Raw genomic sequence first — 16,997 nt, 5'->3', positions numbered from 1 at the left:
TTTTTTTTTTATTTACTTTTTTAATATTTTATTTTTTTAGTTATAGTTGGACACAATACCTTTGTTTATTTTTATGTGGTGCTGAGGATCGAACTCAGGGCCTTGCATTTGCTAGGTGAGTGCTCTACCACTGAGCCATAACCCCAGCCCACCTCTTTTATTTTTTATTTTGAGACTGGGTCTCACTAAGTTCCCCAGGCTGGCCTCAAATTTGAGGTTCTCCTTCCTAAGCCTCTCATGTAGCTGGGATTATAGGTGTGTGCAACCACACTCAACTAAATGACATATATATAATGTACCATTTGCTTATAGGGCTTTGTTATTTTTTGGCTTGTCCAGATTGTGCTTTCAGACAAAAGGACTGTCATCAAAGTTGCCTTGTGTAATATCATAAACAGAAGGGTGTTTTTAAAAAGAGCTTAGAGGGGCTGGGGTTGTGGCTCAGTGGTAGAGCACTCACCTAGCATGTGTGAGGCACTGAGTTCGATCCTTAGCACCACAGAAAAATAAATAAATAGAATAAAAGTATTATGTCCCACTACAAATATATGTATATATGTATATGTATATTCTAAACATATATATATATATATATATATATATAAATTTAGAATGTCTAGAATCATTTATCAAGGAAAATCAAAGTCAACTCACCATTTGCTTGAGTGTGAAAGTTCTCCCTGCTCTCTCTAGAACAGGACATATGGCAAAAAACCCATGCAAAGTTGGGCACGGTGATGCATACCTATAATTCCAGTGGCTCCAGAGGTGGGAGAATCTCGAGTTCAAAGCCAGCCTCAGCAACTTAGTGAGGTATTAGCAACTGAGACCCTATGTCTAAATAAAATACAACTGGGTATGGCCCAGTGGTTAAGGGCCCCTGAGTTCAATTCCCAGTACCAATAAAAGAGAGAGGGTGAAGAGAGAGTGGGTAGGGGAGAAGAAACCCATGTGAATCAGTCTCAGTCACTGGGGGACCAGACCTGTTTAGCTGTGTGAACAGCTCCTGGAGGATAGGGAAAGGGAAAGAATCCAGTACTGACTTAGTATAGAAGGTATAGCCATCCCCCAGCATCCACAGGGGGATGGGTTCTAGGAAGCCCCACCCTCAGATATCAAAATCTGTGGATGGTAAAGTCCCTTGTATAAAATGGTATAGCATTATGATTGGGATATGAGGTATTATCCCCCCCAAAGCTCCTGTATTAATGAAGGAGCTAAAACTGAAATGTTAGATTATGAGCTAAAGCCTAATCAGTGAATTATTCCATTTGATGGGTTAATAATATGAATGGATTACTGGGTAGTAACTGTAACCAAGTGAGGCATGAATGGAGGAGGTGGGTGACTAGGGCATGCCTTTGGAGTTTATAATTTGTCCCTGGTGCCTCTATCTATCTCTGCTTCCTGGCCACCATGAGGTGAGCAGCTTTTCTTCACCATGCCCTTCTACCAGGATATTCTGCCTCGCCTTGGGCCCACAGCAATGGAATTGGCCAATCATAGACTGAATTTCTGAAACCATGAGCCAAAATGAACTTTTTCTTCTCTATGTTGTTCTTGTTATGTGTTTTAGTCACAGTGACAAAAAGCTGAATAACACACATAGTATTGGCATAGAACCTGCATACATCCTTCATTTTTATTCATTCATTTATTTATTTTTTGGTATTAGAGATTATTTTATATTTTGAGACAGTCTTGCTAAGTTGCTTAGGTCCTTGCTTAGTTGCTAAGGCTGACCTCAAACTTGGTATCTTTCAGCCTTAACTTCCTGAGTCACTGGGATTACAGGCATGGACCACCAAACCCAGCCTCCTGTATACTTTAAATCATCTCTAGACTACCTAAAATAGCTAATGCTCTGTGAATTATGTTATACTATACTTTTTAGGGAATAATGACAAGAAAAAAGTCCATACATTTTTTTTCCTAAATTGTCTGACACAATTTTTTTCTAATATTTTCTATCCATTGTTGGTTGAAGCACTCAGCCTTTATTTAATATCTTACTTTGTCCTCACAGTAACACTGAGAGGTAGATATGACTATTCCCATTTTATTTATATATTTTTTTGCAGTGCTGGGTATTGAATCCAGGGCCTTGTCCATGCCAACCATATACTCTACCACTGAGCTATGTCTGTAAGCATGATTATTCTCATTTTAAAGATGAGAAGTTGAAAGGCAGAAAGTTTAAGTCACTTGAACAGACAGAACCCGTGTTTTGGATTTTAATTTCCTTGAGGTTAAAAACAGTTCTGAGTTGAACCATTTTGGAGCTTGAGACAAAAGGAAAAATATGTGCTTATCCAAATACCCTTCCATATTTTGAACCAAATGGAAAAAAAGTGGATAAAAACACTGCAATCAAAAAACATGACTTCATTTAAAGCCCCATGTTGCCCAATCTGTTCATGTGCTATTGTCAGTCCTCATAAAGTCACTGCGATGGCAGTCTGCCTGGGACCTGTGGGCTGATAGGAAATGACTATTCCCATTACAAAATAGTGCAGAGATATAAAACAAACAATAGCCTGTCTTTATTTTAAATATCAATATTTTGTTCATCATGGATATTTTGCATTAATTTTGAGTTTTAAAAATACTGCATTGAGATGTTATATATCTTATTATGATTTTTTTGGTGCCCTCTTAGATTTTGTGGCAGAGAATTCCTTACTCGACTTAATCTGGGTCCTAGGTAAAACCAGATCTTGGCCTGAATGACACCAGGTAATATTCCCCAGAGTCAACCTTCTAAAAATAGGGTCCTATTTATTGGTGGTTTTTGTCTTCAGCACTCTCCTAAGGGTGCCAGATGACCCCACTCCTGATCAGGTCTCCTGTGACCCACTCAACCATGGAAGTGGCCCCATGTTCTGAACAGAAATATTGAATCATAAAACTATAACAATGGAAATGGTTCCATTGTGTGTTAAGCACAGTCACATGGCTGCAAAATGTTTGGAGACACTAGATATTATCCACCCAGCCTTAGTCACATCTGACCCAGAAACCACAAGTTCCTGATTCCTACCTAGGTATGCTCATCTGGCTCATAGCTCGTAGAGTTCCTAGATTTTCCAAGCACTGCTATGCTGAGCTTGGCTCTCCTATTGCTTGGAGTGGGCTAGATGAGTCCCTGGCTCAGATGCTTGATTTTTGGTTTAAGAGCATGCACAGTCCATCTTTAGGCAGGCAGTTGGCGGCAGGTTTTGCAGCAATCTTTCCATTGAAGATAACATTAATGATTTCTTTGTTATTTTCATCATTTCCCCAGGGCTTAAGGAAAAGTATCTTTTTAGCTAGAGCATAACATTTGGTGTTACTGCTTTTATGCAGAGGGATGGAATGAAGAACTGTAGACCATGGGATGAGGAAGAACAGCTTCAAAACACTCCCTTACCTTTCAAAATGGAACCCACTAATTTCAGTGTGGTGCCTTGTAATCTCCCCAATTGGAACTTTTACAGAAGAGATTAAATTTATGAGGTCAGCTTTGTTGTGAAAAAGAAGTCAGGGAGACCTCGCTGCCTATACACAGCCATCCTTCCTGACCATTTCTGGACAAGTACACAAACAACCCCTCATCATCCAAGGAAGAAAACAACAATTTACCAATAGCCTAATGGATACTCTGCACCCACTCCTGCCCTTTCCAAGTTCCAAGCTGCGCCTTCTAAAAACACAAATTTGTCACCAGGATAAAATGAGTTATTATTTGTAAAGCGCATTACTTGCACATAGTACATACGCTTCATGCTATTCCCTGACCTGAGGATCAGATGCAAACTTCTTCACTGCCTGCCTCTGCCATCTGCTTCCCACAGGGAAGGGAATCGCCTTGCTGGCACTACCCCAGGCCTTGTTTCATACTTCGGGCCTCTTTTCATTTCTCCCCAGCAAAGGTATGTCTTGGCCCTAGCACGCAAGTGCCCTTGCCTCTTCCTTAAACGCTCTCCCCAGACCCATTCCTTGTCATTCTAACAATTTCAACTCCTTCCTATCTCCCTTGAAAGTTACATCTTCTGCCTTCCAGGACTTCCCAGAGGAAACTTAGGTACCTCCTTTATGCCCCTCACAGCATAAACGTTTATCACAATCGTAATCACAGTTAAATGCTTTAGGTGTTTGTCTCCCCTACTAGGCTGTAAACACCCCAAGGCTATATAGTTGTTACTTCCTGTCAGGGAACCCTGACAGGATCTGTCGCTAATGAACGAAGTCGAACGAATACAAACTTTTAAGTACTGTCTCGATTGGGTAACTGGCCCAAAGTCTCAGGGTTGACCCAACATTCACGCCCCACTTGACGTTCTTGGTTTGAAGACATTCTGACTGCTGCAGGGACTGCACCTCCTCTACCTCAAAGCTGGAGCCAAAAGGTGGGCTGGGAGGCGGGAGGTTTTAGGAGCTGCCGAATATAAAGGTTCTGCAGGGGGCACACGCATCCAGGAACTGGGCGCGGCGCGCATTGGCCTCGGCCCAAGAAAAGGGGCATCCGTCACGTGTACCCGGCTGGGCCAGCCGCTGCCGCACCCGGGGGCAGGAATGCGGCCCCGCCCGGCTCTCGCGCCAGCACAACCGCGCTGGCCCAGGGGACTGACGTCAATGAAGGGGGCGCCTCCAGGCAAGGCGCGCGGGCGGCCAGGGAGGAGCGAAGGGCCCGCGCGGACACACCCCCTCGCTGCTGCTCGGCCGCTGATTGGACTCAAGGAATCTCCGCACTCGATTCTCCAGACCGGAGAAGGAAAGGGGGCAGAGCCGGCCACGCCCCTTGCACCCTGCCACCGTTGATTGGCCGGTGGAGTCTCCGCGTTCGATTTTGGAAGGCTAGCCCTGGAGCTCACTGCAAGGCTGGGGCCGTGGATTGGCTGTTCCGGGGCTCTGGAGCGCTTTCTCTGGGGAACCTGACCGTGACCGAGGTGGCCCGGGCCAGCTCCGGGCTGCGTGCGGCCCGCTTCTGGCAACCAGGTACGTAGGTTGGCGGTACGACTTGGCTCCGCGGTGGGAACGGGCGGGTGGACGGAGACTGGGAACCGCTGGGACACGCACCCCAAACGCACTTAGGGCCCTGTCGTTTTGCGGAGTAGTCACTCTTTAGCCTCGAGGACCGACCCATGCTGGGGATATCGCCGAGTGATCTCAACCAGAATACTCTCTCCCACGCTCTGTCCTGCCTGTGAACGTCGCCTGGTCCTTGCAAGCACCTCCTCGGCAGGAAATCTAGAGCTGCACCCGCTCTTTCGAAAGGCCGTGGAATGGTTGGGGTGGGTGCAGCTTAGTTTGCCCCACCTCGATTTGAGATCCGTCGGAATTGCCCTTCAGCGTACTGAGTAACCTCTCGAACTCCCCATGGGGCGGAAGAGCTTTACTTGGGTAGTCCTGATTTTGGATTGCCGCGACTTGCAAAATCCGCAGAAGCAGACAGTAGGCTCTGAGAGATTTCAGAATTTTCTGGGTCCTTCTTTCCCTGAAGACCTTCTCGGCCGTCTGGCAGTAACAAGAATAACAACGGTTGAGAGTGTGGGTTAGACCACCTGGGTTCATATCCCAACCAGCTCAGTGAATTTGGGCAAGTTACTTAATCTTTATGAGCTCGATTTTCTCGCCTGCAAGATGGGTTTGACAATAGTGTCTCCACAGTGGAGGACAGTGATAATGCCACCTCAGTGAGGGTTAGAAAGTCCCTCTGAAAGTGCTCTGTTCTACACTTGAAATGAAACTGCCTCTATGAATTTAATCAAAAAGTATGACTTAAAAATACACAGAAGAATTTGTCTCCCTTCATTCTCTTCTAAGAGTGGAGGCCTCTCTAGGAGTTTGTTGTTGGTGATGATAAAGATAACCATGATTCTATAATGCGGTCAGTTTGTAATCTTCCCCTTACATCATTCATTCAACCAACATGCAGAATGGAATGCCTGTTGTATGGCAGGTACTAGAATGAAAGCTCTCGAATACTTCATCTCCCTTTTCCCATTAAGGATTCTATTTCTCACTATTTTGATGATGAGCAAACTGAAACAGGAGAAAAGTGAGATTTATACAAGGTTATCCAGTTATCCATGTCACAGCAAGAATTCAGAGTTCCTGAACTCTTAAAGTTATTCCTAGACCTAGTAGTTTATTTCCAGGTCATGTCTGAGAATTGGTCTGAGGAAAGAGCCAGTTTCTTCATCTATCTCCTGGGGAATAGATTTGGAGACCCAGTGGGGTCTGGAGCCCACACAGCCATTTGACTCAGCTTCACAGAGCAGATTTTGGCTGCTGTCCAGTGGCATGTCTGTGCAGGGTACCAGGCAAGGGCCATAAGGGTTGATTCTGGCATTGGGCCAGAGCCTCCAGTTATTTTTCTAAGAGGCCTTTGGCCTCTGATTACAGGGATTATTGCTATCACCAGGGTTATTCAAAAGAGACAAACTGAGTAGGAACCAGGAGTTGCCCAGTTTACCCAAGTGTGTTCTGCCTCTCTTGGTCATGTGAGCTCCCCGAGACTCCAGAGAAATATTCACCTGGAAAACTGTTGGAACTAACTTCATATGTTAACAAATAATGCTCAATTGTGCACCATATTTATATATTGCAAATTCATTGCTGGGTGAGTCACTTGTGAAATATATTTTTATTAGAGCTCTATAGTTCTTATTGCCTGATTCAGAACAAGTAGTACTTTGTGATTTTCAACATTTTGATACTTACTTTGGGGGTTCATTTTTAACCCAGTTTGTGTCAAATTGAAGTGTTTTGCAATTAGTCTTTACTCATTTGTGCACAGACCCCCACACTTACGTCTGTTCTGAAATGAGAGATCTATTTGTAGTCTTTTAATAGCCCTGTGGTTTCATTTTCCAGTTTTAAAAAAGTACCATTGTTCAAGTATACACTGACCTTCCTAGATTAAGGTCTTGTCCAGGAAATTGGGGGGAAAGTAACTATTGAACACATTGAATGAGATAGGAAACGTTCTTCTGATAATAAAAGTGTTCTGATTCACTACTTCATCAGTTTTCCCAAAGTTTACCATCTAGTCCTACCTGGAATACCCCTATTTTTATTCTCAGCCTCATTCTGCTGTATGAATCCCTGGGTGGGAGGCAGAGCCAAAAGTAGGGTGCTTCAAAATCTGGAGGTGCCAAGCCCTTCCCAAGTTTCATGGAGAGTATTGAAGATAGAAACTCTGACTCTCCCAGATGGTTTCTTCTTTCTTTTTTTGTTTTGTTTTGGTACTAGGGATTGAACTCGGGGGCACCCGACCACTGAGCCACATTCCCAGCCCTATTTTGAGTTTTATTTAGAGATAGAGTCTCACTGAGTTGCTTAGCTTCTTGTCATTGCTGAGGCTGGCTTAGAACTCGATCCTCCTGTCTCAGCCTCTGGAGCCGCTGGGATCACAGACATGTGCCACCACACCGGGCTCCAGATGGTTTCTCCTTGGTAGGTTTGTAACTCAGCTGGCTGGAGGCCATCCAGTCAAGGCCTTGCAGCCCTGACAGAATTGTGGAGTCCCCTGGCTGGAACTATCTGGGAAGTCAGGCTCCAGCCATTTCCTCCCCCAAACAGCTGCAGCTACTTGATCCTGTTGCCTTCTTTCCCAGGGTGGGCGTGGGGGTGGGGGTGTGACTGGGTCAGAGGAAGGACATCACCTCTTCTACCACCCAGACCAGCCTAGTAGTCCAAACTAGGCTTGGTCATTAGGGTGTTCTAGAGCAGTGTGTTCTGACTTCCACCAGACCTTGACCCCATAATCCGCTGTAGCAAGACAATATCTGGCCTCCAGAGGAGATTGAGGAGGGAGAGGGGGAGCTACTAGTTGGGGATTTCCTGGCACCTAACTAGCCAGACCTGTCCACTCCCTCTGCTCCTAGGCCCTGGCAGACAAGCAGGGTCATCCTGCTTCCATATAGACCTAGCCTTGCATGGAGCATTGATTCTCAATACCAGGGCAGGCCCTCAGAGCTGACTTAATTTCCCTGAGGTCCCTCAGCTGGTGTGAGACAGACCCAGGGCTGACGCCCAGGCTTCTTACTCCTGAGCCAGTGCTTTGTGTGCTGATCTGGGTTGCAGTTCTACATTTCTTTGGTGGAAGCAGGGGATTTCCTCTAAAGTGCCATCTGCTGTGGTTGAAGGTTGGGGGCACTTGGGGGATTCATCCAGTAAACAGCCTTTACACTAGTGAATAGGCTGAATTTTATGACTCCACCCTGTGGGATAATTCATTGTTCTTCCCTTCCTATTGGCAGGGCTTCCCCTTTGTGAATTCTATAGGAATGGTGAAGTGCTTCACATGGAAACGTGGAGAAATTGCTCTGAGCTGCTTGGCTATATGGCAGCTGGTGGTTAACATCAGGAGTTGCAGTCGCAGAATAGCTTCAGGCCTTGGCTCAACCAATGCTTCACAATTCTGTTTCCTTTTGCTCCTCTGCGCAGTGGGATGAAAATAAGTGTCTAGCCTAATTCCTAGGATTGTGTTGATGATTAAATGATACGTACACATTGCTTGATACAGAACATACACCCATTGTTAGCTTTCCTATCACCTGAAAGTATTCCTTGGTCACTCTGGTCTTCTTGTCATAGTGTGTTCAATACCATCAGCTATGGGGACTTAATTCTCACACACGTTAACTGGATTTCCATAATAGTGTCTAAGGATTTTACAGTTCCCATTTTCTAGGAAAAACATAATTTCTATGAAATTAATTTATCTGGATGTCTTTTGTGGGTTTATTTTAGTTATTAAATCTTTTCAAAACGAGAGTGGGGTTCTTAAGACAGAAACTGGGACTGGGCGAGTGTGGAAATGACTGGAGTCATGAGGGTGGTTATTGAGGTGAGGTGGAGAGAAGGCCAGGGGAGGGAGGGTGTAATGATTCTGGGAGTTTGAATGGGGTGGAGAGATGACTCAAACTCTCCAGAGAAAGAGAACAAAAGGCTGGTTAGGATGAGGGTTGCTTCTGCAAATGGGTCGAGAGTAGGAAACTAGAATTGCTTTTATTTATGTGATTCTGTACTGTGTGCCTCTTTTACAGTGAGTATGTAAATAACTTTACTTGAATATATTTTTACTTTACTTTCCCCCTTTGCAGCTGGCTGCTGGTTGACAGCCTCTTCTGTGGGCAGCTGTGAAGGAGGGCCACTCAGGCCCTGGGGAAGAGGTCTTCCCTACCCTGTTAAGCCTGGGCTGGGAGGGGAACCTAGACCTGTCCTTAGCTGGCTCTGGGCACATGGCTTGGAGGAAATGGAGGATCCATATCACAACTCTCTCCCAGGTACAAAGATTAGGGAGGCCAAAAAAGAGGAAATTTCCACTTATTTAGCTCTTATTGAGTGCCTGATACCATACTAGACTCATTTAATTCTTATTACAATCCTGAGAAGTGGGTATTTACATTTAAGGGACAGGCTCAGAGACTGAATAACTTGCCTAAGGTCACAGACCTAGGAAGGTGGCAGGGCTGGGATTCAAACCCAGTCCTATGTCATGCCAAAGTTCTTGGTCTTTCCTGTCTCCAAGCTGTTTTCCAATCCCATAGCCTTTCTAGGCTGTACTGGAGACAGGATAAGGTGGGGAGCTTCTTATGTCCTCATTATTATTCAAAGTCAAATATCCAGAATCTAAGAAGATATTTTCATTTCCTGGATGGGAGACATTGACACAAAGTCTGACTTGTGTTGAACTCTTAAGTCAATCTCTGTCCTTAACAGTATATTCTGACCTTTCCAGCCTTCTCTTCTGTTCCCATCTTCCCCCACCCTGAGTGCTTTGTACTATGGTTAGATCTGATTGGTCTGTTACATACTTTTTGCTAAATTATATGGACTTGGTTCATGCCCAGGTCTTGAAAATAGGATGTGGAATGTTTATTTTCAATTTGTAAAATTTGAAAAGCAGAATCCAGGTTGAACACCCCAATGTGAAAGTCTGAATGCCCCCAAATCCAAAAGATTTTGAGTGTTGACATGATACCACAGTAAAAACTTTCATACCATGAAACCATTACATGCACAAAATCATTTAAAATATTGTATAAAATTACCTTCAGTCTTTATGTGTAAGACATATGAAACAAATGAATTGTGTGTTTAGACTTGGGTTCTGTTCCTAAGATACTTCATTATTTAGCTGTAATTATTTCAAAATTTGAAAAACTCAAAATCTCAAGCATTTCAAATAAAGAATAGTCAACCTGTGGAAGAACATGAGCACTGTTCTAAATGCTGTGTCTCTGTATCATCCCTACGAAGTTAGTACTGGTACTAGCAGCTGAAACTTGGAGGGCCAGCCTGCAAGTAGTAAAGTGTGTTTCCAGTCAGGGTAGGCTCCACATCCTCTCTTTATCTCTGAGTGATAACCTGGGCCTTCATATCAGAGATGTCTAAATCTAGTTCCAGTTGCACAACCACGGGTGCCATAACTTCTCTGTTCCTCAGATTTCCCCCTCGATGAAATGAGGGCTGCTGTGTTTATTATACTTAATTAATGTTATAGGAATAAAGCTTCTATAGCAGGGCCTGTTACAATGGTAAGTGCTCAACAAATTTGAGCTGTTACTGGACATCCTGGTGTTTCCCTGGATTGAGAGTACTCTTCAAGTGCTCCTGGCTCTGTGCTTATCCATGGCCTTAACAGCAAGTCATCTAACCTGAGACACACTTCATTAAAGGGGATGAAAAGTAATTCTTATCTCACTAGTAAATGAGATGATAATCGTATTTGTCATATAGCACTTAATAAGTTTGGCTGTCAGCCTTAATACCATTTCTCCAAGGCGCCCTGATTTTTACAGCAAGACTTACTTGTTTGAATCCTGGAGACCAGAAATACTGGAAGCCCTGGCATTAATCAGGCCCCCAGCTTTGGAAAAAGCCTCTTCAGCACTGATGTTTCTGATTTCCATCCTCAGAGTGCCCACAATGGGCACCCCAGCCTCTGTGGTGAGTGAGCCGCTCCCTTGGCAAGCCCCCATTGAGGCCCGGGGTCGTAAGCAGGCCTCAGCCAACATCTTCCAGGATGCTGACCTGCTGCAGATCCAGGGCCTGTTTCAGCGCAGTGGGGACCAGCTGGCCGAGGAGCGGGCCCAAATCATCTGGGAGTGTGCAGGGGACCACCGAGTGGTGGAGGCCCTAAGGAGGCTGCGCAGGAAGAGACCCCCAAGGCAGAAACCCCTGGCTCACTCACTGCACCACTGCAGCCGGCTCAGGTGGGTACCTGGGACTGGAGGGCTGAGGGAAGGGGGTGCTAATGATGCCAGCCTCACTATGTTCTGGATGCATGACCTAGAACCAGTTGCTTGGCTTCACTGTACCATGAGTCCTGTTAAGTGGTTTTAATGTCTACACAGTGCCACCACCTGACAGGCACTAACCACTTCTGTTACTGTCAACTCCTGAGGGTTCCTGGGTCCAATCAGCACCTCCTTGATTTGCCTTGATTCTTGGCCAGGTGGGAGGGTGTATTATTACAGTTCATAATTCTTTTTACCTATAGTAAAATAGGTAACATTCAAAAGTAAGACTGGTTAAGACCTTAGCTGTGGGAGTAGAGAATGTTCTGGGGATATACTACAGGACATCATGGGTTACAAGTTGTAGAAACTTCACCTTGAGATAGCATCTCCCCAATTTCTCTAGGCATCCACCTCATTGCCTAGGTGACAAGAACTCCGGTCTCATTTTGCTCTAAACAGTGTTTTATAGTCCATTGTGACGAACATCTCCTGAAGCCCGCATCTTGTCCTCCTTGGCTTATCATACCTTTGCTCCCAGCAGAATCCCAGAGCCCTGCTCTCCACTGGCCAATGCACAGAGCAGTGCCCCCGAGACAGCCTCCAGTGAGCAGCATTGGAACTCCAGGAGGACAAGTGCCAGGATCCGCCGGAACTGGAGGAAACCAAGCCCCACAGGCTACCTTCACCAGATCAGACACTGATCCCAGGCTGGAAATGGCAAGACCTTCCCCAGGAATCGTGGGAACTTTACCAAAGGCCTGGGAGGTGAAGACGGAAGATCTGAGGTAGGCAGCCCTGCACAGATAAATGAAAGGAAGAGGCCACTGGCACTGGCCTGCTCAACTCAGAACAGGACTGGAGGTTTCCCCTGGACTCTACACCATGTGATACCCACAGTGAGAAGACAAGACTGTTCCTGCCTCAGCCCTTACCACAGTGAGAAGACAGACTGTTCCTGCCTCAGCCCTTCTTGATCTAACACTATAACCTGGCCTGCATGATATTCTCCTGGAAATCAAACAGGCACTCAGATGCAGCACCTCACCATGTCTGCCCTAATCTGCTGGCTACTACTGTCACCCATAGTCCAGCAGCCTGACTACATCCCTGGTGCTGTCAGGCCAGCATGAGGAAACCATGGTTTAAGTGGCAAATAAAAACACTTGCATCAAGAACTGTGTGGGTCTGTTATGGAAGGGGAGAATCCTGAAATGGGACTCTGGAGCCAGAGGAGGAGGTGCAGAAATTCCCCAGGAAGGAGGAATCAGGGTTGGCCTCTACTGCCTTCTTACCCCATTCCCTAGAGCTCCTATGACTTGTTCTTCCAAGGCCATGGGACCCGAGAGGGACAGGATGGTTTTGGCAGGCAGTCCTGATCCATAGGGAAGAATAGGAAGGCTGCTATGATCAGCCTAATACAATGGGCACTAGGCCCATGATTCAATCTTCAGCCAAAGCAGTGAAACCAGCTCTTTAGATGGCTTTTTCACCCTTATGGGCCCACCATCCCAAGGTGCCATAATGGCTGGACCAATCATTCATAAGTGTTAGCATTATCCTTCGTTCCCAATGGCTTAGAAAACTTGTGAGGGTTTCCCCTACTATTCTGGTTCCATTTCAGAACAATCATACTATGTGTTCATTAGTTTCTTCCTCCCTTTCCCTATCCCACAAGCTAGATCATCCATCACTCCAAGTCAGGGCTGAATGGGGCAATGGTATGTACACAGGGCAGGCTTGCCCTCTGGTGGCCAAGAAGAAAAGCCACTCTCATTTAAGCATAATCCACTTCTTATTCCAAAGCCCTGGAGCTAGATGATTTTGACATACAAAATGTTTTTGTTTTTTCAGAAATAGGGAAAATATGGTCCCTAGTAAGGACCATAAAATCTCATAAAAGGGAATAACATTTCTGCAACAAATATTCACACTAAGAGATACATATGAATAATAATAGCATCATATCAATATAGACTCAAGTAAGGTTTTGAAATGAGTCATGAAAATACTTTTGGTTTTCCAAGCACTGGAACTGTGGAAGTGAAAGACCTGTAAGAAAGCTCTTCTAGGGGAAAAGAGCCCCAGCAGCCATGACTCTGCAACTCCATGGAAACATAGGTTTCTTTGTCCTTAAAACTGCATTCTACCTTCTTTGTCTTCCTTCCCCCAAAGAGAACTGGACAAAAAAGGTCAGAATTGGATTTGTTATTCATACATTTGCATTGATTTAAATACATTACATACAATTTCTACAGTGCATTAGAAGAATGATAATGGGGGCAACAGCATCTCACAGCCCAGCCTCCACTCCCTGACTGGGGGGACAGGCTTATGGCTGGCAGAGAGACAGGCCGTTCTGACAGTGCCACCAGAAGCCTGCCCTGGCACTCAGGGCCCCTAGCTCTCCCAAAGTCCACATTCAAGGCAGCCTGAGTACAGGCTTCAAGGGAGAGAGGAGACGGGCCAGGAAAGGATGCCCTGCACTCTTGCCTTCCAGACCTGGGACTGGCTCCCTTTTACATTGGACCCAATTTCCTCCTGACTGCAGAGCTGGTCTGAAGCAGGACAGTACAGATGTAGCTGGTAAAGTACCAGGCTCCTCTTCAGGTGCCTCTGTCTCTCCCAGGCACCCAGGTAAGGAGTCTTGCCAGCATGTTTGCATGAAGACGTCTTTTCTGTGGAGGGCTACCCACACTGGGTCCCTGCTGGCTCCTGTGGTCAGGAGGCAGGTATTCTCTCAAACCTGGTTCCCAAGGCCAGAGTCCAGGTGGGCTAGATGGGATTGTCAGGGCAGGGCAGGCAGGGGAGTGGTGCCTTTGTCCTCAGGGCATGCATATCTAGCACTGAGATGCTTCCTGTCAGCTGGTGGAAGCCCAGGACAAGCTGGCTCCTGTGGGGCTGGAAGGGATGGGAAGTGGCCTAGCCCAACTGACAGGAGGGCTGCATGTCTTTGCTTTGCATCCTGGATAGTAGGAGCTATTCAAGCAGAGTGCACACAGCCATAGTCCTCACTCCCTTTCTTTGGTTGTTTTTCAAACCTTCAAAATACTTTCTTTCCAAGGCTGATTGACCAATCGCAGGGTGCTAGAACCACAAAGTGTCCATAGCACATGAACACAGCTGCCCCTCACCACAGGTGACACCTTTTTACTCCCTCCTGAGGCCATTCTTTGCTTTGGTGTAGAAAGGGCTTGAACACCTGGCAAGCAGGGCAGCTGGGGAAAAGACACATAAAAGCAAGAAGATGCACACTGAGCTGGGCAGGCACTGGGGGACAGTTTGAAGACCTTTCTGCTTTGGGCCTTGCCTTTCTCAAGAAGCCAGGGACAAACAAATCCAGGATAATAAGCCAGGGAGAAAAGGGAAACTGCCAATTAGGAGGCAGAATGCAAGTCTGGTTGCCAATACAAGCAGCAGTGGCAGCACATAAAGAAGTCCAAGGACCTGATGATATCCTGTCCTCTTATGAGCTGAGACCACCCCAGAGCGATCCATTCTACAACCTGAACAGAACTCCTAAGTCAAAAAAGCTAGGGGGAAATATTTAAAACAACAAATTAGAGGAGGACTGGCACTAAGGATTCAGGAAGCAAGGCTGGGGAAAATTCACCCATAGGCCACTTACAGCTCCCAGTGTGTACCTAGGCCATATGGATCACAATCACGTGCTGGGCATCAACTTTCTATTAAAACAGAAATTCTAAGAGTAGCCCCTCATGCCTCTGCTTGAGTGACAGGCAAGCTGCATCAGGGCAGAGAGCAGAGAGGTTCTGTAGGTCATGTGCAGAATCACTAAGAGCTGCAGAGCAAAATCCTGCGCACCACAAGAAGCCAGCCTACTGCCAATAGGAAGAGAAGGAAAAGATTTGGCAAAAACCCAAAAGGAAGCTGTGGCTTCTGTCTGTCCCAGAACTAGGAGCCACCCAGTGGCCCTGTAACACAGCCTTGGTTCATTGGAGTAAGCAACTGCCAGACACCTGAATGTCTGGGTCTATGCAAATTTAGGTCTGGATTAAAGGCTTCTGACATGAGAGGATCTGGGTTCTGCTACAAGCATTTAAATTTGTTTTTGTTGTTGTTTTCTGATGCAGAATATAATAGGGAATTACAAAGGAGCAGGGTGTCAGGGAGGTATGGACTTTCCCAGCCTGCCACAGGAGATGCTGGAAGGGAGGTGCTCCTTCTAGCCACCTGGACTTCTGGCCTGGAACACCAGCCTCCCCTCAGAAGGGCCCAAAATCACTCTGGTCCTTGATTGTGCTTCTCCCTGTGGGTGAGAAAGCCCTGAGGGAGGTGACTTTGAGCAGAGAGGGAGGACTGGTAAAGGCTGCTCTCCACAGGCTTCTCTGGCTTCCTTGTACCCAGCTCCCAGGCCTCCTCCCAGCCCGTGTCTCACACAGCATTTCCTCTGCCTGCCTCTAGGGCTACCACCATGAGAAGAAGGGCTTCCGACTCTGAAAGCTCTGTGTGTAGGACTCGCTAGCAGACCGCTGGTGGGACCGGGCAGTCTCAACAATCACAGGTGGCATCTGGACGAGGTGCAGAGGACTCTTGTTGTCTTTCAGGGCCTGGGTCAGATTTAGGATCTGCAGTGGGAAAAAGGAGACAGATGAGAGATGCCTGGGATTCCAGATCTTCCTCTGCAGACAGGCCAGCAGACAGAGCACTCCTATAAATCAATAAAAAATAAACACACCAGTAGGTGCCTTGGCTCACACCTGTAATCCCAGCAACTTGGGAGGCTGATAAGAGGATTCAAAGTTTGAGGGCAGTCTCAGCAACTTAGCAAGGCCCTAAGCAACTTAGCAAGACCCTATTTCAAACTAAAAAATAAAAAGATTTGAGATCTAGCTCAGTGGTAAAGTTCCCATTGGGTTCAATCCCCAATACCAAATAATAAAAATAAAAAATAAACACACCAATGGAAAATCATACAAATAGACTATAAAAATAGAAATACAAAGGGACAACAAACAGAAAATGGTAACCTCTCTAGTTATTTTAAAAATACAAATGAAAAGTCAGACACATTGGCCGGTGCCTAAAGTCCCAGCACTCAGGAAGCTGAGGCAGAAGGATTACTGAGTCCAGTAGTTTAAGCCTGGGCAGTATAGTGAGATCCATCCCAATTAAAAAAAAAAAAAAAAAAAAAAATGAAAACAAATACCTCCTCTATTTTTTTGCCCTTCCATTTAGTAAAAATAGTGATGATGACTCAGAGGTGGGGAGAGCTCAGTTAAATAGACAGGTTTGTGACCTCTTTTGCCTGTTCTATTTCAGATTTCTATGGGGTAGAGGTTCATTTTGCTTTGGTATGTGAACAGCAGACAAGTACAGGTGTGAATGACTTCTTGCATGTTGGGAGAAACTAGATGCTTATAGAACCTTACAGTGTTAAGGAGTAGGTACTTAGTTATGTGAAACTTGCTTAAACCAGACTCAACTTGTCTCTCATTTTTTTAAATGTGGTACTAGGGATCAAACCCTGGGCCTTTTGCAAGCTAATCATACGATTTACCACTGGGTTACATTTCCAGTCCTTGACTATCATTTTGAAAGGTGAATTAGCTGCGTATGCAAGACTAAGCAAGATTCCTGATTTTCCAAGAGTCAGCCTACTATAAGAGTCTCCTGAGGGCTGTGACACAGTCTGGTCCTATAATCTTCTACCTTCAGTCTCCTGTCAACAAAACCAAGGTTTCAAAGTACGTAATGAAAGATCTGACTACCTTTCTGCTTGATTCCTTAAAAGTTTCCCCTCCT

General features: G+C 45.7%; 2 protein-coding genes across 3 annotated transcripts in view; one reads left to right on the top strand and one right to left on the bottom strand.

The window, feature by feature from the left end:
- Positions 1-4,821: 4,821 nt before the first annotated feature.
- On the top strand, positions 4,822-12,409 carry Avpi1 (arginine vasopressin induced 1). 2 transcript variants are annotated; one of them, XM_076835293.1, is made up of 3 exons: positions 4,822-4,977; positions 10,911-11,207; positions 11,776-12,409. In XM_076835293.1, exons 2-3 carry the CDS (start codon positions 10,921-10,923, stop codon positions 11,933-11,935), a joined length of 447 nt encoding a protein of 148 aa, XP_076691408.1. In that variant the 5' UTR covers positions 4,822-4,977; positions 10,911-10,920; the 3' UTR covers positions 11,936-12,409. The 2 variants fall into 2 exon arrangements, with proteins under 2 accessions (XP_076691408.1, XP_076691407.1); XM_076835292.1 differs by having other exon boundaries at positions 11,773-12,409.
- A 1,015-nt stretch (positions 12,410-13,424) lies between these two features.
- Positions 13,425-16,997, bottom strand: part of Pi4k2a (phosphatidylinositol 4-kinase type 2 alpha) — a 28,448-nt gene continuing 24,875 nt past the window's right edge. The window contains exon 9 of the mRNA XM_076835291.1: positions 13,425-15,820. Coding sequence (XP_076691406.1) covers positions 15,659-15,820 — 162 coding nt within the window. The 3' untranslated portion in view covers positions 13,425-15,658. The remainder of the gene's footprint in view (positions 15,821-16,997) is intronic.

Source organism: Callospermophilus lateralis, chromosome 15 (assembly GCF_048772815.1).
Source record: "Callospermophilus lateralis isolate mCalLat2 chromosome 15, mCalLat2.hap1, whole genome shotgun sequence".
NCBI classification, from domain to species: Eukaryota; Metazoa; Chordata; class Mammalia; order Rodentia; family Sciuridae; genus Callospermophilus; species Callospermophilus lateralis.
Note: the sequence above shows the minus strand (reverse complement) of the source record. Positions and strands in the feature narration are given on the sequence as shown.

Excerpts from the sequence above, each read along its gene's own strand:
- Avpi1 (XM_076835292.1), top strand. The coding sequence starts at position 10,921 with ATGGGCACCCCAGCCTCTGTGGTGAGTGAGCCGCTCCCTTGGCAAGCC. Across the intron at positions 11,208-11,772 it reads CACCACTGCAGCCGGCTCAG|CAGAATCCCAGAGCCCTGCT; the intron begins GTGGGTACCTGG and ends CTTTGCTCCCAG.